This window comes from Taudactylus pleione, unplaced genomic scaffold (genome assembly GCF_031769625.1).
Source record: "Taudactylus pleione unplaced genomic scaffold, aTauple2 ptg001138l, whole genome shotgun sequence".
NCBI lineage: Eukaryota > Metazoa > Chordata > Amphibia > Anura > Myobatrachidae > Taudactylus > Taudactylus pleione.
The window spans coordinates 11,674-38,477 of NW_028285539.1; the positions used below are offsets into that span (position 1 = coordinate 11,674).

Here is a 26,804-nt window from a genome sequence, read left to right on the forward strand (position 1 = left end):
CTTCTCAGGGGAGTTTTTACAATTATAACTTTTTAGCAGTTTGTTATTAAGAAAGTGACATTTGAAAACTAAACTATCTGAATACCATGGTATAGAACACCTTATAATAGCACAATAACAATGTTTACAATATGTCATTCAAAACAAACATGTTCCTGTGAAGGACTTTTGGCTACTATTGTACATTTGCTGGACGCATTTCCACAAATGTAAGGCGAATATTCCAACACAGTAAAGTGAAACATACATAATGATAGCCCAGATGCCTCCTCAAGCATGATACACTAAGATGTATTTTTGTGACCTGGTGTCTATTACTCACCTTCCTCAGGAGCAGAACTCTCCCCTGAGCTGTCCTTCCCGGAGCTGCCAGAGGAGGCTCCCCTGTTTGTTTGCTTCTTCATGGCCACTTTCTTTTCCAATCCTTTACCCGGTTTCCCTTTCTTTCTTTTTTTGGAACCACCGACAGTCCACTGAGAAAAACACAACAATCTCAAAATTCTGTGTACAATAAGAGATCATGTTATTACTGATTTGTCACCCAGCTATAACCAACTTCAGAAAAAGAAACAGAGACAAACAGTTGTGCAACTTAGAGCACCAGTGATAAATGTATAAACAGTTACACAAACCCCAGGGGGTATATTTACTAAAGAACAGGTTTTTAGAAGTGGAGATGTTGCCCATAGCAACTAATCAGATTCTAGTTATCTTCTAGAACAGAGGTTCTCAAACTGGGTCCTCAGGACCCGAAACAGTGCTTGTTTTACAGGTCTCCTCACAGAATCGCAAGTGCAATAATTATCTCCACCTGTGGATCATGTGTCAGTGAGTAATGAGTTCACCTGCAAGGTAATCTGGAAAAAGTGAACTGTGTGGGGTCATGAGGACAGAGTTTGAGAACCACTGTTCTAGAAGGTGCTAGATAAATAAGTAGAATCTGATTGGTTGATATAGGCAACATGGCCACTTCTATAAACCCACACTTTAGAAAAAAAATCTACTCTTGGGACGTATATTTACTAAACAAATGTTTCACTGAGAATAACCATCTACCCAAGTAAGTATAACCAAAATAAATTTTGTAATACTTTGCCAAGTGTCAGCGTACTGGGTTAAACATAACATATGTAATATTACAGGGAAAATAGATATAATTAATTAATTGTATGACTTCGGTCATACACAAAGGGCCAAATTAAAAATATGTATAGAAGAAACAAATAGACGCAATGTCGTCATAGCGCATAAGACTTTAATCTTGGTAATTACATTTTACTAAAGCCAGGTAATATTCAAAATAAGTCCTATGCTTATTTCATGAGGCTAAGCCAGAGGTTTCCAAACTCCGCCATTACAGCTCAGGTTTTAAGGATATCCATGCTTGAGCACAGTTGACTTAATTAGTCCCTCAGTCAATTTAATTTAACCATTTGGACTCAAGCATGGATATCCTTAAAACTTTGACTGTAATGACGGAGTTTGGAAAACTCTGGGCTAAGCATTAGGTAGACAAAAACCAGTAAGTGCACCTCCACATACAGGGTGTGGGCAGGATGTTGCGCTGTCACAGGGAAATGCGTGCATATCACATTCAATCAGTACGTCTCTTCCATTCAGCTCGCGAAGTGCCAGTATCGGGCGTCCGGACCTATTTCGGTGGCTGCAGCACTGTCATAGTAAATAGGAGAACATAGTGTGGGGCAGTGTGGCAGGGAGACCTCAGTGAAACATTTGCTGGACACTGCCTTTCCTAGTTGAGTTGCCACCTTGGACTAAATATATGGAAACTGCTACAATGCAGGCAAACATTTATTTATCTACTTGTTTTTAAACTGTGCTTATATATAATAAGTAGCAACCATTGGCACACAGATACCAATGATAATGAGGGAAACACTAAGCTATGCAAGGGAAGTAAAGCCATTTCTGAAACCATAGGCTGGCGAAACAAGCCATAAAAATTTATGAACCATAATAACCAAGTACATTTCACATTTTTTTCTACTACTGTTTAGAGCAGTGATTTTCAACCTCTCTCAACTCTCTGCACACTGAACAAGATTTTAAAATTGCTAAGGCACACCATCAGTCCCTCACGGGAAAAAAAAAAACCACACATATTGGAATAGAACAGGGATAGGGAACCTCAGGCCCGGGGGCCATATAAGGCCCGCAGGATCATTTGGCCTGGCCCTTGGAGCTCTTTTCTGCTAGCCTCATCTGGCGAGCAGGGTGCCTAGAATGGCACACCGCAGCCAGAATCTATGCAGCAGTGCTGTCTGGAGCGTCCTTAGGACACTTCAGATGGTCACACCGCTGCCCTTACAGCTCCCTGGAGCATCCTCAGGATGCTCCGGGCATTGCTGTAATCACCGGCGATTGTGGCCCTGCCCTATATAACGTCACATGCAGGGGGCATGGCCTGCACCGGGCACACGAATAATGTTTGATATATCATAATGGTCCTCGGCAGAAACAAAAAAAAAAAAAAGGTTCCCCAACCCTGGCCTAGAATAACTAGCTTCTTTGGATTGCGGACTATGATTAGATAGAATATGGTTAAATACAAGAACTAGTTAGAGTTAAAAGTAGTAAATACCATCATAAATGTGAAACAAACTGAGATTTAGCTTAACCTTAACCTGGTAATACTCACTTCATCATCACTGTCTGAGGTCTCAGATTCCGACGTAGCTGCTGCTGCCGGTTTGCTCACAGGTTGTTCCTTTTCTTCTGAATTATTTCTCTGACGCTTAGCAAGAAAAAGCAGCTCCTATAAAGAAGAAATAATATAAAGGATCATTTGAAATAGATGATGTGCCTGGGATTTATTCATTTATAGATACTGGTATGTTAAAAGTTTGTCCCTTAACTGCCTCACAATATGGTTTGTACCTGGATGTTTGTAATGTACCAGTGTCACAGGAACAACAGTGACTACCCCCAACAAATGTTATATTCTAATGTGGTGCCCTCCCCTGAATAAAGTGTATCCTCACAGCCAGGGGTTCTCAACATCAGATCCCAGGTATCCCCAGCAGGTCATGCTTGAGGATTTAATCATGCACAGATGAGTTCATTTATTTGCTGGATCAGCAATTAGCCCGCCTGCTTCCTCAGACAGAAATCCTAAAAACATGACATGCTGTGAAAGTGATACAGTGCCTTGCAAAAGCATTCACTACCCTTGGCTATTTACCATTTTTGTTACATTACAACCTGTTATTTATTTTTTTTATCTGAATTTTATGTGATACATCTGAAATGAGAAAAAAAAAAAAAAAAAAATTATATATATATATATATATATATATATATAAGAATCTTTATAAACAAAATTCTGACAATTGGCATGTATATATGTAATCACCCCCTTTGCTATGAAGCCCCTCAAAAGTTCTGGTGCAACCAATTACCTTCACATAAGTAGTGATATGATGTCCACCGGTGTGAAATCTAAGTGTCACATGATCTGTCAGTATAAACACACCTTTTCTGAAAGGTCCCAGAGGCTGCAACACCACTAAGCAAGAGGCATCACACCATGAAGACCAAGGAGCTCTCCAAACAAGTCTGGGACAAAGTTGTTGAGAAGTACAATTTTGAGTTGGGTTATAAAGAAATATCCAAATCTTTGATAATCCCCCAAAGCACCATCAAAGCCATCATCATCAAATGGAAATAACATGGTACCACAACAAACCTGCCAAGAGAGGGCCGCCCACCAAAACTCACAGACCGGGCAAGGAGGGCATTAATCAGAGAGGCAGCACAGAGACCAAAGGTAACCCTGAAGGAGCTGCAGAGTTCCACAGCAGAAACTGGTGTATCTCTGCATGTGACCACAATAAGCTGTACACTCCATAGAGCTGGGCTTTATAGAAGAGTGGCCAGAAAAAAAGCCATTACTCATTAGTGATAAAAATAAGAAGACACGATTTGAGTTTGCTAAAAGGCATGTGGGCGACTCCCCAAAAGTATGGAGGAAGGTGCTCTGGTCAGATGAGACTAAAATGTAACTTTTTGGCCACCAAGGAAAACGCTATGTCTGGCGCAAACCCAACACATCCCATCACCCCAAGAACATCATCCCCACAGTGAAACATGGTGGTGGCAGCATCATGCTGTGGGGATGTTTTTCAGCAGCAGGGACTGGGAAACTGATTTGAGTCCAGGGAAAGATGGATGGTGCTAAATACAGGGATATTCTTGAGCAAACCTGTTTCAGTCTGCCTGCGAATTGAGACTGGGAAAGAGGTTCACCTTCCAGCAAGACAATGACCCGAAGCATACTGCTAAAGCAACACTGGAGTGGTTTAAGGGGAAACATTTAAATGTGTTGGGATGGCCTAGTCAAAGCCCAGATCTCAATCCAATTGAGAATCTGTGGTCAGACTTGAAGATTGCTGTTCACAAGCGGAAACCATCCAACATGAAGGAGCTGGAGCAGTTTTGCTTTGAGGAATGGGCAAAAATCCCAGGGGCAAGATGTGGCAAGCTCATAGAGACTTATCCAAAGTGACTTGCAGCTGTAATTGCCGCAAAAGGTGGCTCGACAAAGTACTGACTTTAGGGGGGTGAATAGTTATGCATGCTGTAGTTTTCTGTTATGTTGTCCTAAATGTTTGATTCACAATATAAAAAAACACAACTTCACAGCTGTAGGCATGTTCTGTGAATGAAATGATGCACACCTTCACACAATCCATTTTAATTTCAGGTTGTGAGGCAACAAAACATGAAAAATCCGAAGGGGGGTGAATACTTTTGCAAGGCACTGAATACAAACTCGGAATAATTGCCCTTTTTAGGACAGTTTATTAGAGTACCATCTTCCTGCTTGTACCCTTTGACTACTCAATTGGCACCAATAGCTTATCTGTTCTCTGGCTGTCCTGAGGTTGAGCCCTGGGTCTTTACACTCATCCTCCGCCCACTACAAAGTGCAGCACTGGTCCAGAATTTATTTAGCAAATACCAGAGGTTCCCAAACTCAGCCCTCAAGGCACCCTAAAGGGGGGTATCCACTAGATGATTAAGTTGAACGATAACATTGTTTGCAAACAGTTTGCAAAAGTGTCTAAAACGACCAGCGATGCGCGTGCCCGCTGGTCGTTTAGACATCTATCATCTTTCCAACATGCTGGTCAACCTGACTATATCGTCAGGTTCAGCATGTTTCCAGATGATTAATGACCCTGCACTGAACGTCTGCTCGTTCAGTGCAGGCTCATCACACGACTGACAAACGACTGAATGATTAGTGTCGTAATCGTGCAGTCGTTTTCAGATCTTGTAGTGGATACCCCCCCTTAACAGTCCATGCTCGACCAAAGGTGACTTAATTAGTACGTCAGTTAATTTGGATTTAACCACCTGTGCTAAACCATGGATCTCTCTAAAACCTGGACTGTTGAGGTGCCTTGAGGACCGCTAATTCGGAACTGCTGCCATACAGCAAATCCCATATTTTCTGACTGCCACACTCAGTCCAAAAATAATGTAAGTGAATGGACACATATACACACATTCTACCACAGGTTGTCTTCCATCAATTGTCATAGCCAGCAACATTTAGAAATATGGACACTTTGTAAAATACAATGGAGATTTATTATTCATGAAATACATGGTACACTATGGTTAGGGTAGCTTAGTGAAAACGCTGCTATTAAAGAAGGTTTTGTTTAGAAAATATGAGATATGGTAAGAATTTACCCTTGTTATCTCTATTTCTACGAAGTCCATAGGGTTCCACAGGATACCTTGGGGTATAGGTGTGACGTCAGTCATCGGGCACCAAAGAGTTAAGCTTTCAGCCTCCCAGGATGCACTAGGTCCCCTTCCTATACCCCGCCCCCGAGCCAAGGCACCTCAGTTAGTTACCAAGCCATAGGCCGGAGGAGGAGGAGAAGGAAGAGAGAGAAAAAAGATCTGGACACACACAAGAATCACATTCTCAGAGGGAGACGGAAAAAAACGGTGACCAGAGCAAAGCCCATCTGCAGCACAGGTGCGACAGGGCGGGAGTCCTGTGGAACCCTATGGACTTCGTAGAAATAGAGATAACAAAGGTAAGTTCTTACCATATCTCATTTTCTACTTCAGGGTCCATAGGGTATCCACAGGATACCTTGGGGATATCCCAAAGCAGTATCCTTTAAGGGTGGGGACGCTCCTGTGCTGAAAGGAGAATCCGCCGCCCGAAGTTAGCATCCTGAGAGACGAAGATGTCAAACCTGTAAAACCTCACGAAGGTATGGACAGAGGACCACGTAGCAGCCTTGCAGATCTGGACTGCAGAGGCACCACGTCGAGCTGCCCACGAAGGACCCACAGACCTAGTGGAATGAGCCTTCAGAGAAGGAGGAACCGGTAGGCCTTCATGAAGATGAGCTTCAGAAATAGCCATACGGATCCAGGCTGCCAAAGTTTGCTTTGAGGCAGGCCAACCATTTTTACGGAAGCCATAGAGGACAAACAAGGCGTCCGACTTCCTAAACAAAGAAGTGCGGTCAACATAAGTCCTTAATGCCCGCACAACATCCAAAGAGGCCTCACCCACGGAAAGACCCGGTGAGTTAAAGGCCGGAACAACGATTTCCTCGTTAACATGAAACTGGGAAACAACTTTGGGAAGAAACTCGGGCCGAGTGCGGAGCACTGCCCTGTTCCCATGAAAAACCAAGAAAGGGGGTCTACAAGAAAGAGCCCTAAATCAGAAACACGTCTGGCCGAAGCAATAGCCAGAAGGAAAACAGTCTTAGCTGTCAGCCATTTAAGATCCACTGAGCCCAGTGGTTCAAACGGCGGTCCTTGGAGAGCCCTCAGGACCACAGCCAAATCCCAAGGCGCCACAGGTGGAACAAAGGGCGGCTGAATGCGGAGAACACCTTGCATAAAGGTGCACACATCCGGGATTGTAGCAATCCTACGGTGAAACCAGACAGACAGGGCCGAAACCTGTACCTTCAAAGAAGCAAGGCGAAGCCCATGATCTAGTCCCGCTTGTAGGAAGGCGAGAATCAGAGAGACGAAACTCCCGCGGTGCATAACCTCTCGGTCGACACCACTGGAAGAACGTATGCCACACGCAATGGTATATCCTCGCGGAAGACGGTTTCCGAGCTCTTAACATGGTATGCACTACAGAGCTGGAAAACCCCAGGGACCTCAGGCATGGCTGTCTCAACAGCCACGCCGTCAAAGACAGCCGAGTCAGGTCCGGGTGAAGGCAAGGACCCTGAGACAGAAGGTCCGGTCATAGCAGCAACCGCAGAGGACTGTCCACGGACAGACCCTGAAGGTCTGAGAACCAGTGCCGTCTGGGCCACGCGGGAGCTATCAACAGGAGCGTCCCTCCTTCCTGTTTGAATTTCCGGATTACCCGTGGAAGAAGGGAGACCGGAGGGAACAGGTATGCGAACCGGAACGTCCACCGGACGGACAGAGCATCCACCAGAGACGCCCCTTCGTCTCTTGTGCGAGACCCGTACACCGGCAACTTGTTGTTGTGCCGGGTCGCCATGAGGTCGCTCTCTGGAAGACCCCATCTGTCCACCAGCAATTGAAAAACGTCCGGGTGCAGGGACCATTCCCCCGGATGAACGTCCTGTCGACTTAGAAAGTCCGCCTCCCAATTTAGCACTCCCGGGATGAAGACCGCTGATATGGCCGGAAGATTGCGCTCCGCCCATACCAGGATCCGAGAGACCTCCACGAGAGCCGCCCGACTTCGGGTTCCTCCTTGCCTGTTTATGTAGGCCACGGTGGTAGCGTTGCCCGACTGGACCTGTACCGGGCGACCCTGGAGAACCCGATGTGCCTGCTGGAGAGCATTGAAGACCGCACGGAGTTCCAAGATATTGATTGGAAGCTCCACTTCTGTCGGCGTCCACCTGCCCTGGAACAAGTGTGGACCCGAAACTGCTCCCCAGCCCCGAAGACTGGCGTCCGTTGTCAACAGGACCCAATTTGGAACCCAGAACGGACGTCCCCCGCTGAGATGGGTCGTCTGTAACCACCAGGCAAGGGACAGGCGAACCTCCGGGGTGAGCACAATTGTCTGGGACTTCAGAGACTGCGGCAGCCCGTTCCACTTGGACAGAATCAGGTGCTGCAGAGGTTTGGAGTGAAACTGGGCATATTCCACCATGTCGAACACCGACACCATGGAGCCCAGTAACCTCATCGCCGAGTGTAAAGACACCCGGCGACTGAGCAGACAACTGCGCACCCTCGACTGTAAAGCAGAGATCTTTTCCTCCGTCACGAAGATCCTCTGCTGTTCCGAGTCCAATAAGGCTCCGAGGTGCAGAATCCTCAGAGACGGGATTAGAGTGGACTTCTGCCAGTTGATTATCCAGCCGTGCCGTTGCAGTAGCGCAATGGTCAGGCCCAAGTGGCGTAGAAGGAGCTCTGGAGATCCTGCCACCAATAAAGGGTCGTCCAAGTACGGCAACAAGCGGACTCCCTGCGGCCGCAGAGAAGCCGCCATGACCGCCATCACCTTGGTGAACACAAGTGGTGCTGTCGCCAGGCCAAAAGGTAACGCCCGAAATTGGAAGTGGTCGCTGCGGATTGCAAACCTGAGGAACTGTTGATGGCGCAAAAGAATAGGGACATGCAGGTAAGCGTCCTGAATGTCCAATGACACCATGTAGTCCCCAGGTTCCAGCGCCAGAATGATGGACCGTAGGGTCTCCATCCGAAACTTCGGTACCCGCAAAGACCTGTTGAAAGCTTTGAGGTTGAGAATCGGACGATACGACCCATTGGGTTTCTGTACCAAAAAAAGATTTGAATAGAAACCCTGGCCCCTCTGGGAGAATGGAACAGGCACTATAACTCCAGCCTGGAGCATAGTGTGCAATACCCTCTGCAGCTCCGTAGCCTTGTTCCGGTCTGATGGTAGACCCGTGGTGAAGAATCGAGCCGGGGGTCTGTGCCGGAAGGAGAGGGCGTACCTGTGGGAGACCACCTCGAGAACCCAAGTGTCTGTCGTAGTGACCGACCAACACTGGGCGAACTGCAGCAAGCGGCCTCCCACTTTGGGATCCCCAAAGGGAGGCCCGGACCGTCAAGCCGCAGGCTTGTCATCTGGCATGGGGGCCGGACGTCTGGTACATGCCTGCTTCCGGTGCTTGGCCGATTTCTTAGGGCCAGCCTGTCGAGTAAACGACTGTGGTTTGGGCTGCCCTGGGGCCTAGATGACCGAAAGGACGATGGTCCAGAACCAGAAGGAGCAGCGGCCGACGGGAGACAAGCAGATTTGGCTGCCGCCAGCGTGGCCACAACCTTATCCAGATCCGGACCGAAGAGAACTTCTCCGGTAAATGGCAATGCCTCCAGACCCCTTTTGGAATCTGCGTCCGCCTTCCAGGATCGCAGCCACAAGGTGCGACGAGCAGCCACCGCTGCTGAAGAAATTCTAGACACCAGAGTACTAATGTCTAAGGCCGCCTCGTTGATATAAGTGGCCGAATCACGGAGATTACCAATCAACTCCGCCTGATCGGCCGGACAGTCGGAATCAAAAGATGCCTCTAATGAATCCGCCCAGCGCTCCATCGCTCTGGCAACCCAGCAAATGGCCATAGCCGGTCGTGCTGCCCCCCGCAAGGGAATAAGCGGACTTCAGGCAGATTTCCACCTTGCGGTCCGTAGCATCCTTAAGGGAGGACATGGATGGCATCGGCAATGTGGCACTACGGACAAGACGGGTCACGTGAGAATCCACCTGTGGAGGGGATTCCCACTTTGCAAAATAATTATCCGCGAACGGATAAGCCACCGCCAGGCGCCTCTGCGGCTGGTATCTTTTGCCAGGCTGTTTCCACGCCTCCTCTAAATGGTCCACTAACTGACCTCAAAGAGGAAAGACTGTGGCATCGCCCTTCACATCTTTAAAAAAGGCGTACTTCGATTTAGCCGCTGGGGGAACTTCGTCCTCAATCACCAAGGCTGTGCGGACTGCCCGAATAAGCCCAGGAATATATACTTTGGACTTAGCGTCAGCGTCCTTAGTATGGAGAGGTTCCTGATCGTAAGGATCCAGAATCTCCCCATCCTCATAAGGAGCCGACAGACGCTACCGGCCGTTTATGTGGCCGGATCACAGACTCCCCTTGCAACACATCCGACAAGTGCTGTACAGAACTCGTCAGGGAGTTAACCCACGCCGACTCCTGAGAAACCGGGAGCGGGGAAATAGGGAGACTGTGGGGTACCACCAATTGTCGTGGGAAACCCTGCATGGGTGACGACACCACTGACTGCTGGGACAAACCCATCGGTGTAAACGCGGGTTGCAGAGCTAACTGGCCCACTAAGGTTGTAAGCGCCTGAGCGAAACAAGCCCAGGGCGGCTCCTGTACCGGTGCTGTAACCGTAAGAGGCCGCGCCATGGACAAAACACTGCCGGCAGAGGCCCTCCGCGCTACCCTCCCCCTCCGCTAACGGTACTTTACACGTAGTACACTGTAGCCGGAGAGGAAAATCACTTTCAGACATGATGGCACTAAGTATGTGACCCCTCTCACCAATTATTTATCAAATAGGCGAGAGACCACCCTGCAACACCGCACCGCAAGGGCTTAGCAGAACGAACAGGGATAGTAATAAAGCTGACAGTTTAGAAGAAAAGTTACAGGCAGCAGCGCTAGCACAGTCACATACAATGCAAAGAAATATCAATTCCTGCACTAACAGCGCTGATCAAACAACTACGCAGACACAGGGCCTGGTAGGACACAGCGCAGCATACACAGACCTGACCCAAATCGGAGGAGAGGTATGCGGGGGGACCCAGACCACGATGCTTCCGTCCAGGCTTCCAGCAGCGTTCACCATGCGTTCAGAGGAAGATGGCCGCCGAGGAGCAGAGAGGAGGCTGGCCTGGGGGAGGAGCGCTGCCACAGGACCAGTCGGCAGCGTGCAGAGAGGGCTGTGTGCAGCGGGGGAGGCGCCGGCTGTGAGACAGGGAAGGCGCGCTCCCCTGGCATGCATTTAACCCCTGGGACGCTGCAGCGCTACCGCTCTGCTGCGGTCCGCTGTCCCAGGGGGTAGTGGAAGCGCAGGTTGGTCGCCTGGCTCCACGCTGCAGCCAGTCCCCAGGGAGCCCCCTGCCTGGGGACTCAGGACCATGTGACCAGCGGGGACCCACCGCGGGACCCCGCTGCTTACCTTTGTCCCCCTTGAATCCGGCCATGGTCCGGAACATCTGGGGTCACCGCTAGCTGTGACCCCAGATGCTCATCAGCATCCCCGGAACGGTACCGGCGTTCTGGTACCGGCGGGGGTGTAGGGAAGACAGCATGGACGTCAGGACTGACTGTACATCCAGATGTGCAGCCACAGCTGCATAGAAGAAAGCTTCAGGGGCTCTTCTAGCCCCCACTCCGACAGGTGCACCCGACTCCGGCCGGGCACCCAACTAAACTGAGGTGCCTTGGCTCGGGGGCGGGGTATAGGAGGGGGACCTAGTGCATCCTGGGAGGCTGAAAGCTTAACTCTTTGGTGCCCGATGACTGACGTCACACCTATACCCCAAGGTATCCTGTGGATACCCTATGGACCCTGAAGTAGAAATGTAATTTCTGATGCTGTATGTGAACAATGCCTTAGAACACCTATTGCTACTATTAAATTCAAAGGGGGGGGAATTCAATTGTTTTTGGGCAACCGTAGCTATGGGAGATATTCAATTGTTTGTACTGCTGGGGGTGAGTGCCACAGGAACCCATTATCACAGACTTCTGTTCATAAGCTTCCTGAGATGTGAACATAATGCTGACCAAATTAGGGCATTGGGTGCCTTAAACGCATTGCACCCGACTTTTAGACGGGATTAGGCACTTTACGCTGCCAATCCCCTGCATTTTGGGTGCAATATCTGTGAAATATGATAGGCAACCAAGACACTAACGCCCAGCGGTACAAACAATAGTATATCGACCTATGCTTTGGATGGGAGCTGCGGGCGTGACAAAACTATTGAATTTCGCCAGACAAATCTACTTGTTTATAGCGTAACTTTATAATACTAAACTTGCTTTATTTTAATAAAAATCTTAATTTTAAGCATAACATATGATGTTAGAGTGTGAATATACAGTTAAAGCAATTTAGTTAAGATCAAGGTGGTTTACAGTTGTTACCATTGTTCAATACAAAATACTAATCAAAGTTTAGAAATGGATAAAGCAGCATTTTTTTTTTCTTTACAACCTTTAGGGGGTGATTCAATTGTTAGCCTAGGAGCTAAGTGCCTGGGAGCTAGTCCATTAATTCCTGAGACAGCGCCTTTTTCATGCGAGAATGCATGGTATTAAGCGACTTCTCCTATGATAAGTGTGGGGAAAGCTGCAGATAAGATACTTGTGACCAGACTTAAAGCCCTACTTTACACAGATTTCTGCTCGCACCTCAGGAGGGTGTGAGCAGAAATCCACGATAAGTGCAGCTATTGAATAGCTCCCGGGCACTTTAACTCTAAAATTAGGAGTGCATTAATGAACTTGCTCGAGTAAACTGGTAAACCACTAGTCTGTTTTTGAAGGTTTTTAGAGAAGAGGCCTCTCACACTGTGTGGGGCAGAAAGATCTACGGAAGAGGATCCACAAAGCTATACGTTTGGGACCCATATGAATAATTGGCGTTTATAGTTGGTGTTCATAGTACTTTAGCTGTGGATTGAAATGAGCAAGTGGAAATATACGGAATCAGTTGCAGCTTCAAATATATCGAACCCTGAAGATGAAGGGCTTTAAATTAGAAAAAAAAAAAAATCATAACAAATCTGCCATCTTACGGAGTACGGGTACTAAACGTATCAAAGTATAATAACACAAATGCATACAAGATGATCTTATCAGGGAAACAAATGCTTGATTCTGGCTATGTTTATACGAGAAAGGAATAGAGATTTAATCATGTCTTATCCTTCAAGTGTAAGGGGGGATGTCAATGGTTTTTATTGCAGCTTTAACTAATGGGCACACGATGCAGCAAATCAATTGTTGTTCCAACCAGGCAAGAGATCCGCAGGCGCAAATATTTCTGCTCGTTGCCTCCTGAGGTGGCGAGCAGAAATGTGCGAAAAGTCTGTGGTTTGGGCACCCTAATCAGGCTTTAGATGGCTTTAATGTCCTTACATAGCTCAAAATGCAGCTTTTGGGCGCGACAAGAGCGATAATTAATGGGCGTCCAACAGAACGGATTGCTCCATTGGGCGGCCATTAATTTTTCTTTATTCACACTACACAAAATGCAGCCTCCAATCGATTAAGTTTATGGAATCATTTTCAGAATGTAGATTCCAGAGAAAAAAATTGGCTTGCAGATAAAGTCTGATTGTAAAACATTGTCAAATATATATAACAAACATAAAATATATTTTCAAATACTATTAGGTTGACCATATGTACACATCCTTGTGCGTAAGAGGTGCCCAGCAGACAAAAAAAAAAAAACTGTATAAAAACAAAAAAAAGATATATTTATTAATATCTTGGAGAAAAGGACACCCAAGTATGAGGAAAAGGTGACCAAGCTCCTGCAAGCCCTAAACTTTAGTCTGTGCTGTCAATAAGTAGAAATGAATAGACAGAAACAAGGCCATCTTTGTCTGGGTTAGGAACGGGATCCCGGCGGTCAGGATGCCGGTGGTCAGAATACAGACAGCAGCATCCCGACAGTCAGAATTCCTACCCAATTAGGTAAGTGTCTTAACCCTAACCCTTCCCCCAAACACCTTTTCCACAGCTTAACCACAAACCTCCCCCCTAATGCCTAGCCCTAACCCTCCCCCTAACACTTACCGTCAGGATGCCGGCGGTTGGGCTTTTGTCTCAGTAATTCCGACTGCTGTCGGGATTCTAGCGCCGGTATTCTGAGCGCCTGCATCTCTATCACCGGCATGGTAACTACATCCCCATTATCCAGAAGATAGATTTAGAGTCACAATATGAACATATAATGCAACCTGTGCATAGAAAAATCAATAAAATACAGACTACACTACTTACAGATGGATGGACAAACGTGCAAGGGGAAGAATCACACTTTAATGCCAGTTAGCTGGGGGAGCGGAGAGGCTGTGGTGTCAGAGGCAGGTGCCAGTGAGAGGTAGGACAGGAGGTCGTGGGTCCTACCTGCAGTGCTCATTAGATACATGACTAACCGCTTTATATAATATACTGCCACATATCTCAGCAAACAAAAAAAAATGCATCTCACAGGTTAAACTGCAGATTAGGTACCTGATGGAGCAATTCAATTGTTGGTTTATTCGGACACCTAGAGCTGCTGGGGGAAATTTCTCATCGCAGCCTCCTGAGGTGCGAGAAGAAATGTGTACAAAGTCCGGTGGTTTGGGCGTCCTAACCACTTCTTTAGACGGGTTTAGCTACTTCGCGCGGCTAAACCTGATGCATTTAGCCACATTAAATACTAATGGCCATCTAAATGAAGAAACAATTGAATTCCTTGCCCAGCAGGGGGCGCACAAAACATTTGAATTGCCACCCTGTGTGCGGGCGATGGTGAAAACCATCAGTTGTCACCGCTAATTGTATATGGCCCAAAGCAAATTTGTTTTCCTCTAGGGAAGACAGAAGTGTTCAATGCCACGATGAGATTCCACCACTTCAGAAAAAGCTACCAAGTGGTAGTGAAAGGCGTTGGTGGTTCTCCCTTTACCAGGCACTCATCAATTTGACACCATTCAGGAACTGTACTGAAGCACCATATTGGACTTGGGACGTTATTTCTGGTTCCAGCATCTATCTTCCAGAGGTTTTTTCCGTGCGTTGGATGTTCGCCGGTGTGATACCATCGCTAATTTCGGGACCCTCGTTTCATCTAATACAAGCTGGTAAACCAATCTCCCACTGTTGGATATACAACTATTTCAAGTTCCTTCGTAAGACTCTATTATCAGTGTCCATCTTTTCTATATAGCTGCAGCTATCAGTGCCTATAGGGTATTATCATGCATGTATTGTGAGGTTGCATTTTGGACCTCTATTCACCATTGCAGTGGATCCAAACCATTATTTTTATTCTGTTTTTATACTTACGATGTATTGTTTTTAACACATTCCATATTAAATTGCATCTATTATCAGCGCTGCATATTTTCTTCTTTCTATTCTATTGTTGCTCCGGTCGGGTGCGATCAGCTGCTAGCGCTCAATTTCAGCTCGCAGCCCCACAACGATTTTTTTAATGATTTAACTATAACGACGTCGTTATCGTTCAGTGTAAAACGATGAACGTTCATGCGCGTTCACGTTTGTCGATTGTAGTTTGTAGTTCAATCAGGCTGGCCAACTGAACGATTTTCAATAGAAGTTTTTCCTTCACACAGAAAATAATTTATTAAGTAAAGTAAAACCAACTACTTTGTAAAACGATTTTCATTCACTTTTTGAATGAAAATCGTTCATTACTTACATCATTGTGTGTGTATGCACCTTTAAAGATGCACTCTGGGAGTAAGTAAAAAGCTTGGATCTGCAGATATTTAGTGCTCATGTGTAATGTTAAAACATAAATTTTATTGTTTAATATTATAAAATGATATAAGATCTCTTTTATATAAAGACAAGTAGAAAGGATGTTTCAAAGTTAGAAATAAAGTGCTCAAAAAATAATAAAGTTTTTTTCGCCGAGTCTGTATTTTCCTCTTTATTTATTTGCTATGTACAATCCAGACAGGAACTGTTCTATCTGAATTATTTGTATGATATGATACATTTGCATTAATTGCTTCAATTTATTATTCAGACAAATAATTATCTATATTTCTGAAGTTATATTTTCTCATGTTAATAAACAATATTTGCCAATTATAGATATTTGAACTTGCTATTCAGATATTTTGTAGCTTTAATAGACAACATTTTTAGTATTCAATATAATGTAATCTAATACTTTGTTCTTGAAGTTTGAAAGTAATCATTTTAATTTGGATCTGAACAGAATATAAAAAGTTTTCATGAATTGAAAATTTCAAGAAACATTACTTAACTAGCATGTCCTGACAAAAAGTTATTTCACACCCAGACATGCCCATGAGGAATCGCTTTACCTATGCCTGCTTGCAGACAACAAAAAATATATACACTAGGATATGAAACATTTTTGTTCGAGTGTTCCCGCTAGACTGCAAACAATGCAGGGCGCTGAGAGGGCGGACAGGGAGTCTGTGTGCGGCCCGCAGGTGGAGAAGGCACAGGGCGGGCTGTTTTAGCAGGGTACCGCTAAAAGAGCAGGGCAAATTTTGCCCTTTAAAATCGGGCAGGGTGCGGCGCCCCACTAAAACAGCCTAGCGGGAACACGATCATCATCTGAATACTTCCATACCCAAAGCGCTTCCAAATACAGGGATGAGCATTGTGATCACACTAATATGGCTTCTACAGCCAGTCTCGACCTTTTAGGAAAGACAGATATTACTTCACCCAAATATCCAGACCAAATGTCTTGGACCATGGTCCACATCACTAAACCCTCTCTCTGTAAACAATAAATGGAGGATAGACACAGTACCTAGCCTTTAAGAACAGACAAAGCATAAATAAGTTTGCCTTCCAGAACCTGCCTAAAGTAAAAGAGCCAAATAAGAAGAACAGGAACTTCATCTGCTTGCCAGTGTTTTGTTCAACAGTGTGTGTAGGTTGGCATAAATACAGCTTTTCTTGGGTCACATACTATACTCATGAGCACTGGTAGACAATAAACAGTCTTCGAAACATCAATTAATTGCTCTGTGTTGCTATTCCTAAAGATACCAATGTAGTTGTGCAATAATTCACATTATACCATGCCTGGATGGCATGTGGTAGCATTGGCTTGACTGGAGAATCACAGGTTAACCCATTGTTTTGGACAAAAGCAGTAATCTGGATGTCATTACACTCTGCAGTCTCTTCAAAAGAACCTTTTTGTGGAATTATCGGACTGTATTCAAATCCCCCGCTGCCCTTTACCAGGGTAAATGGTGGTAAAATGCAGCACCGCAACAGTCAACCTTTATGGTGTGCAAGGAAGGACTGGGGATGTTGATGGTTGCTAATGGAGCGTACACACGGTCAGATTTGTCAGACTTGTCAGATTTGTCAGATGAACGACTGAACGATTAAACGATTTAAACGATTTAAACGATTTAAACGATTTGGACGATTTGACCAAAGTTTTGAACGATTTGAACGATTGAACGATTTTTGACTGCATTAAAATGAATGGAATCGTCCAAGTCTGACTGCAAATCCATCAGATGTCAGATATCGTTATCTGACAAACGGGAACGCGCATCGTTGATCGTCCATCGTTCAGGCATGTCAGATATGAACGATTTTCCATCAGATATGAACGACTGAACGATTTTTAAATCGTTATCGTTCATATCTGAAGGAAAAATCTGATCGTGTGTATGCACCTTAAGTGATGCAATTCCAACAGCATTTAATGGCCTTTGCCAACTAAACTGTCTACTTGTGAAGCTCCTGGGAAATATAATCTTATCCACCACTCAGAACATAGATTGATAAGTAATAGACTGAAGAACCTTGCTCATGAAGTAGGCAAAGCTGACAGACTCTAAGGTTGGGGGCATATTTACTAAGCAGTGCGATTTACAAAACTCTCGATTTTTACAGGTTGCCAGATTTAAAAGAGCAATAATACTTAATACAAGACAAGCCTGATTTTGCATTAACTATTATTGCAAAATCAGGCTGGTCTTGTATTAAGTATTATTGCCCTTTAAATATGGCAGACAAAATCAGTCAGCTTTATCTATGGCCAAGCGTTCAGGCACCTCATTGCATCTTTTGTACCTAGTGGAGTTCATGCTCCGAAGCACTCCTGGACTGCCTTCTAACATCACTACCACAGCAAACTTTGCTGGCAACAATACGTAGGTTATGTCAAGTGAATACACGCAAATACAGCCGCCGCTGACAATACTAATAGCACTAGTCAGCCGACACTCCTGCTCGGCATAGGGAGATTGATTATCGCTGTTATTGATAGGTTGTCCTACCTGAGTCATCATCTAATACCACTTTTAGACTTAAGTCCCGGGTCTGACCCAATATTTGGAACATGGTTCCAATCAGAGACAGACTCCACTCCCACTGCAGTACCGCCCCCGGGCTATTCCCGGGTCGGAGCCGTTCACACTCTTCCTGCGCTGACAGTGAGTATGACAGGGGAGGCTCTGCCTACCCTAACTGCACATCCCTGGTACGCACCTCGCTTATAGAGTGGGTAAAGCTGACAGAGTCTAGGGCGGGGGGGGGAACATATTTACTAATCCTTTCACACTACAACGCAAACCCAGGTTTTACCCGGGTCGACCACTTTCACATCTAAGCCGTGTCTGCCCTGGCTTTCAGTGTGAACTACCATCGTCTGCCACTGATGACGTCATCTGTAACAGCCAATCAGCTCCTTCTCGGCGGGACCTGGGTCTTAATTCCCAGGTTGTGCCAATCAGACATATGCCGAACCAATGACCCAGGTTGCAAGTCCCCGGAATAATTCTGGTCGAATGCAGGGTCATGGACTGGGGATTGTCAACCACGCACTGATCCTTTCAGACATAAGCAGTACTCTGGTCGACTCGGCATGCCCCAGCTAATTCCCAGGTTTTTGGCTATGTCTGAAAGTAGTTTCAGTAAATATGCCCCTAGAGGTGTACACAGAAATTTTTTTTTATAAAAAGGCCAGCACTAAACAATATAAACGTATAACAAGCCAAACAGCAAAAGTGTCTGCTGCTGGATCAGAGAAAAAAGACTTCAGGTCAGTGTTTGTCGCCATCACACAGGCTGAAGATCACTGGACATGAATCTAAAGAGATGATGCTATGATAAATAGTATTAAAAAATAAATAAAATAAAAACACACCATAAAACTAAATATGTAACTGCAATCACATCAGTTGGTGATAAAATAATCACCTGAGAGCATTTTAGAAACCTAACAACCATACGAGGGCCACATGGTCATATTGTTGGAGATTTTATGGAATTTAATAAATTCACTTGATCTATTGGAGATCTGTGCCTTTATTTTTCACTGTGTGCAGCATTATCCACATTCTAAGACACTACATTATCAACAACAATTTATTTATTGATAAAAGTGCCTACATAGTACACGTAGGGGCTCATAAATTACACACCATGACATGAAAGAGAAGGTAAGGATGACCCTGCCCAGATGAGCTTACAATCTAAAAGGGAAATTCAATTTAGAGTGATGGACACAATTTTCTGTTCTGGAACTGCAAATTCCATCCATCTACATTGCAAATTGTGCCTCACACCCTACAGAGGTGAGTAAGAAAATATGAGAGGTAGGAGCTACAACAGGCTGATATGTGCACAGACGTGTATCATGGCAATGTTCAATGGCACATCACCAGCAACTGAATTCCCCCTAAGAAGCTTGGGGGAACACCCGATACATAAGTGGAACAACAACTATAACAGCTGGAATGATTAGCGGGTGTTGGTATTACAAGGCAGCCGCATCATAGCTGCCAGTAATAAAGCAGTCTGTGGTAAATATAAGTTTCTGTGCAGCTACCGGCAGTGCATTATGGCTGAGACAAGGAGACAGCAGAAAACAGATCTACACAAAATACAAGTCAATGAGAAACCTTACAATTGTCAGATAATGTCAAACATGACTGTCCTTTATCATTTATAATAACTGAACCTCCATTCTCTTATTCTGGAGAAGGCACAAGCACTTGTGAGCCTGATTTCTAGTTGTATAATAATGCTTGGAAACAGAGCCAGGACTCATGCAACCATGAGCTGCAATATCTGCCATCACCAAGCAGACAGTGGAGATAACCAGAGATGGTAACAGCAATGACTGCTGAACCCATTGGATACAACATCTAAACAGAGATGGTACCCAGTAGGTAATCTAAAGCTGGCCACACACTAGACCAACTTACATCCAACCAGCCAACTTGTTGATTGGTTGGAATGAAAATCTGGTAAGGAATGAAAGCAAATGACAATCAGCAATTTGCTCCCAAACGCCGGAAAATGAACAAAAACTGTTGTTTGAACAAATTGTTTAGCTCAAACATTTAACAAACTTGTCTGACGACCATTTCCATCTGTTTTCTGGCATTTAGGAGCAAATTGCTGATCATTTACTCCCATTCCTTACCAGATTTTCATTCCAACCAATCAACAAGTTGGCTGGTTGGATGTAAGTTGGTCTAGTGTGTGGCCAGCTTAAGTCAGTGCTTCTCAAAAAAAAAACAAAAAAAAACAAAAAAAAAAAAAAAAAAACAGCCCTCGGGACACACTAATAGTGCATGTTTTCCAGGTCTCCTCACAGAATTACACAAAACATGAAGTAATTTATACCACCTGTGGATCTTTTAAAATATATCAGTCAGTAATGAATACACCTGTGCTCCAGCAAGAAGATATGCATTGTAAAGCTGGCCACACACTAGAACAACTTACATCCAACCAGCCAACTTGTTGATTGGTTGGAATGAAAATCTGGTAAGGAATTGAAGTAAATGATGATCAGAAATTTACTCCTAAATGCCGGAAAACAGATGAAAATGGTCGTCAGACAAGTTTGTTAAATGTTTGATTTAAACTATTTGTTTATACAACAGTTTTGGTCCATTTTTCAGCGTCTGGGAGCAAGTTTCTGATTGTATTCCTTACCAGATTTTCATTCCAACCAATCTACTAGTTGGCTGGTTGGACAGATAATCTTTAGATGTGTGGCCAGCTTCAGGGTGTCCCAAAGGCCGGATTTGAGAAGCACTGCTCTAAACAACCTAATCCTTGAGGCAATGACGCTGTCCGACAGCACTTTGTAATTACCCCACTGGATTCACAAATGTTAATAGATTTTACATTTATGAGAAGGTGGAAATGTCAAGAAAGAGTCAAGGCACAAAGTTGGCACATGGCATTCAATGTTTGCAAAGTACAAATAATTATTAAAACATATAGGGACATTCAATGAAATACAAGGTTCTGGCAGTGGCATCACATACTATGTTTCCGTATAAAGCTCTGTGTTCGCCCCTCACAACTCTTAGCACTTTCATTGATGGTAATGGAGCATACACACGGTCAGATTTGTCAGACTTGTCAGATTTGTCAGATGAACGACTGAACGATTTGACCAAAGTTTTGAACGATTTTTGACTGCATTAAAGTGAATGGAATCGTCCAAGTCTGACTGCAAACACATCAGATGTCAGATATCGTTATCTGACAAACGGGAACGCGCATCGTTGATCGTCCATCGTTCAGGCATGTCAGATATGTCAGATTTTCCTTCAGATATGAATGACTGAACGATTTTTAAATCGTTATCGTTCATATCTGAAGGAAAAATCTGACCGTGTGTATGCACCTTTATGGAGCGTACACACGGTCAGATTTGTCAGACTTGTCAGATTTGTCAGATGAACGACTGAACGATTAAACGATTTAAACGATTTAAACGATTTGGACGATTTGACCAAAGTTTTGAACGATTTGAACGATTTGAACGATTGAACGATTTTTGACTGCATTAAAATGAATGGAATCGTCCAAGTCTGACTGCAAACCCATCAGATGTCAGATATCGTTATCTGACAAACGGGAACGCGCATCGTTGATCGTCCATCGTTCAGGCATGTCAGATATGAACGATTTTCCATCAGATATGAACGACTGAACGATTTTTAAATCGTTATCGTCCATATCTGAAGAAAAAATCTGATCGTGTGTATGCACCATTATTTACATGCACAGAAACGTAAGGTGCATGGCTGCTCCCATCTGTTTGATTTTACATGGTTTGTACAGTGGTTAGCATTACTATCACAAGTTCCTTACCAAGGCACTATATGTGTGGAATTTATATGTTCTCATTGTGTTTACATGAGTTTCCACCCACAATCCGTAAACTTACTGGAAAGAAAAGTGGCTACTGATAAATAAATTTACCCCAGTGTGGGAATATAGGGGGCAATTAAATTCAGCAGGCTGTTAATAGCGCCCTGAGGGAGCTACCGAAGCTGTTCAATTCTACTTGCTGTTAACTTCAACTAAAGCCACTTAAGTCAGAGAATACCGGTTAGCGCGACTAAAGTTAGGTGTTCAGTCGCATTAACCAGTACTCTCCGACTAAAGTGCTGGATGCAAGCGCCGCAAAACAGTCTGGCGGCCGGCACTTTAGTCAGAGTTCTGCTCGCACACTCAGGAGGGTGTGAGAAGAATTCCTATAGTTGAGCTAACAGCACAGTGAATCAAATAGGTCCGGGAACCCCCTCCCAGGGCTATTCAACATCACGCTGAATTAAGTCACCCCCATGGGGGGGAAAATCAAATGGAAGCGATGTTGAATAGTCCCGGGAGGGAGTTCCTGAAGATATTCAGTTCAACACGATTGTTTGGATGGGCTAAAGGATTTCTTCTCACACCCCCCCCCCCCTGGGGATAGGACGAGAAATCCAACAAAAGTGCCAGCCTCACGGCCGTTTGTTGGCTCAGCGCGGCACTAACAGCATCGCGGACGGCACTTTAGTCGGAGAATGCCGGTTCTCGCAACTTAACACCCATGTTAAGTCTCAAGAACCGGTATTCTCCGACTTAACAGCGCACTAAATTGAATAGCTCCGGGAAGTTCCCCCCGAGGCTATTCATCTCACTGAATTCGATTACGCTGATAGATTGTAAGCTCTGATTGGGCAGGGCCTGATGTGAATGAAGGAAATACCCTCTGTGCAGTGCTGCAGAATACGTGTGCGCCATATGAATAATTGGGGATAGTGAAATAAGCCTCCTATCACCTAATATGAGATTAGGGCACACCATAATACTGCTCTCACTGGAGGAGGCAGATGGTACATAGCTGACAATAAACATGATATATGTGAGCTAGGTAGCGGGCATCAGTGCACACATAACGCAGCAGCAGCGTACATACAGAGCAGGGAGACAGGACCGTGTGTACGGGCCCGCAGCAGGGAACACGGGCGTCTCCTGCACCAAGCTGGGACCCCTCACCTGATCAAGATTCCCATCGCTGCCGCTGTCTTCCGTGTCCGAGTGAATAACGACACGGCCCTTCCGCTTCTTCACCATGGCGGCGGCGGCGGCAGCAGCAGCAGCTAGAGCGCAGCGCGGCCCACACACTGGAACCGCCGCTTGCACACACACACACACAGGGCGCACTGCGCATGCTCACGGCGCAGCTCCGCCCAACAGGGCTCTGTGACGTCACAACGGAGCCAACGGCCTCTGCTGTGACGTTTTCAGTGGGCGGGAACTTTTACGTCTCGCATCCCTTTGATTAGCGACACCTGTAGGACGGGATAGGAATTTCCAAATACATATTTAAGTTTTGCAGGCAGGGAAATCAGGCTAAACACTGACTGATCCCTCTGACTGGCATCACAGACCTGTTGTGCTGCCATCCATGCCATGTCCTCTGTGATGTCCCATGTGTTCTATACAACATAATGTTTAAAGTGTAATCTATAGTTCATACTGTTCGATCACTTGTTCCTAACCTTCCTGTGTCACTTTTGCTCTGTGCTCATTTTAAGGGGACAAATCTTTGCTTACTGAACATGGCGGGAAACATGTTGGGCCTTCATAATAGTCCTGGAAGATCTGTCCCAGCTCTGTCATGCTCAGTGGGAGGTGGTGTACACCCCTACCACCAATGACTACTCCCTTTATATAGCATGGGCAGGGAACCTTTTCTCTGCAGAGGGCCATTTTGATATATATAACATTATGTGCGGGCCCGGTGCCAGCCACGCCCCCTCAGTGTGACGTCACACGGGGGGGGGGGCACAATTGATAGGGTGATTACAGCAATGCCCGGAGCATCCTGAGGATGCGACGTGGAGCTATAGGGGCAGCAGTGTGACCGTCTGATGCGTCCTAATGATGCTCCAGGCAGCACTGCTGCATAGACTCTGGCTGCGGTGTGCCATTCTAAGCACCCTGCTAACCAGATGAGGCTAGTAGAAAAAAGCTCAGAGGGCCTGACCAAATGATTCCGCAGGCCTTATACAGCCCCCGGGCCTGAGGTTTCCCACCCCTGCTCTATAGCAATGGGCGGACAATTATTATTATTAACATTTACTTATATAACACCAGCATATGTTGTTGTGCTTTTCAGTTCTCAATAGTTCAGAACAATACATTGTTAGAACTGTAATAAAAGACAAATTTGCAGTCGGGGGACAGAAGGAACAGTGCAGAGCCGACCACACTACCAAGAGCTCCGCAAATGACATAAATATACTAGTAGTGGCGTGTCTACTGTATAACACTGGGGAACAAAAAAATATGATTTTTTTTTTGCCAAGGATATAAGATCAGTTTGAGAGTACTCACAGGTCCTATTTTCGCATTAGCTCTTCGCTATAGCTGAATTGGCTCCAGTTTTCAAATTAATGAAAAGTTATACAATGCAATTATATTCTCCATTTGAAGTACCTTACTAGTCTAAAAGGAGCTTAAAATGTGTATTACTGCACAATGGGAATAAATTTGCATTGATTCCTATCGGTCATTCAACAAAACTTAAAGAACAGTATGAAAATATCAAGTTAGTCTTAGAAAATATTGCTTATTCTCAGCATCAGTGGTCTGTTTGTACTGATTTAAAAAATTGTAAACTTTCTTCTTTGGCAGCAAAGTGGATATACTAAGTATCCTTGTCACATATGCTTATGGGATAGTCGTGCAAAACAAAAGCACTGGCAGCAAACCCTATGTCCTCCAAGAGAAGTTATAACTGTAGGAGAAGGCAACATCATTCACATAAGCCCTTAATTGATACTGCCGCCTCTCTATATTCAACTGGAATTAATGAAACAATTTGTAAAAGCATTGGACAAGTCAGGGAATTGTTTCACATATATTTGTCGAATATTTCCATCGCTTAGTTATGAAAAATTAAAGGCAGGAATTTTTGACGGCCCACAGATGCGAAAACTGGTGAAGGATCCAAACTTTACCACATCCAGGGGTTAAAGTGGGCCGGAACTGCATTCCGTCAGTTCTAATTAGAGGCGGAACTTCCGCCTCCGTCCGCCCACCTTCCCCTACAACAAACGGTTCTCATAGCTTCCTAACACTTATGTATGTAATTATCCTGTGTCTTTTTATAACATTTTACGAATCAAACTTAATAAAAAAAATATCTTTTTAACTATTTTTAACATTGTTTAATTTAATTTTTCATAAATATTAAACACATATGCATATCTCAAAAACCAATTGAGTCAATTGAAAAATAAGCATGGCATATTCATGATCAGGAGCACAAAATTAATCAAAATCGACTCTTAAATCCCTGGCAACAGATTGACTGTTCTCCAGTGTAATGGGTGCAGGGTGTGGTGTGCACACGGGTCTGGCCCATACCACACACCCTGCACCCATGTTCTACAATACTTACCTCATACTTGCCTACTTTTGAAAAAGCATTTCAGAAAGATTGTGAAAGCAGCACCTATGGACGTGTACTGCTACATCTGAGAGGCGTGTCATAAAATTGCCTTACATCCAAATGTAAATGAGCCCCAAAGCAGTTAGTAAAATGTACTTGTTGATGAAAACACACTGATACCTTTCAGAAAATGCTTGTAGCCATAGGGATCATTGTGCCTTATACCCAATGCAGGGAAATTATACTAATGATCCCACTTGATCTGGTTTTTTTTTTTTTTTTTTTTTTTTTTATCATAACAGCTGCATAATGGGAGTAAGGTGCAATCAAGAAAATTGCTGGACTCTTCAGGGAGACAGGGAGCTACTATTTCAGGGAGTGTCCCTGACAATGAGGGAAAGTTGGCAAGCATGACTTACTTGAATCGCCGCTCCTACGCCCGCAGCCGTTCACTCCTCCTACTCGGCACTATGGGAGAGACATCATGATGTCTCTTACATCACCCACTACGGGAGCCGGAAGGTGGAGCTCATGAGTGAGCTCCAGTCCGGCTCCAGCGTGGTTGCAGCAGCCAATGAAAATCTGTCTGATTCTCCTTGGCTGCTAAAACAAACACACCACCACTGGGTAGTACGAGTGTTCTACCCGGCGGCGGTGTGTTTGTTACTGTGTAGTGCAGTACAGTCCACACTGTCCTGGACCACGGGCGGTGGCCCAGGGCACGTGCTCTGCTCGACCCCCCCTCCCCCCGTAGTTACGCCACTGGTACTAGGGACTGACTATCCCTTCCTTTTGAGTAGCTGCACGGTCTAACAACCCATTTCAGCACCTGTTTTTTGGTATCTATCTTTGTGTATGCAAAGCCTATATATATATATATATATATATATATATCAGATTGCAGATTTTATTTTACATGTTGTGTTTTTCTTTAATAAATGTGTATTTTTTAACACAACTAATTTACAGATTATATCAAAGTTTTTACATTGATCCAGTATATTTATTTATGCAGGGGAAGGTTCATGTGTGGAGAATGGTGGTATTCATCCTATGCAAGACGTTATTATTAATGTTATGTTGGGTGGTTTTAATGTTATGTGAGAGGTTACTATGTGGGTGCTGGTGAGCGTGGAGTATTATTGTTATGTGGGGGTGGATTAATAATGGGTCTGGGGTAGATGGGTATTAATGTTATATCAAGTGGGATGTTTATGTTATGCTGATGGGTTACGTGTTTGCTTTTTATTAAATGAGGGGGATCTTGGGGGTACTAAAGCAATGTGGTTTCTCTTTATTAAGTCTAAAGGTGCCCACACACATAGCGACAT

The 26,804-nt window shown here is 44.8% G+C and overlaps 1 protein-coding gene across 1 annotated transcript; it reads right to left on the bottom strand.

Annotated features, from left to right (window-relative positions):
* Positions 1-322: 322 nt before the first annotated feature.
* Positions 323-23,257, bottom strand: LOC148453497 (uncharacterized; the record flags this gene model as incomplete). The annotated part of the gene is made up of 3 exons (XM_088462043.1): positions 23,070-23,257; positions 2,660-2,776; positions 323-473 (listed from the first exon to the last, which is right to left on the bottom strand). Coding segments are annotated over exons 1-3 (346 nt in total), but the record flags the coding sequence as incomplete, so codon positions are not given.
* Positions 23,258-26,804: the final 3,547 nt, after the last annotated feature.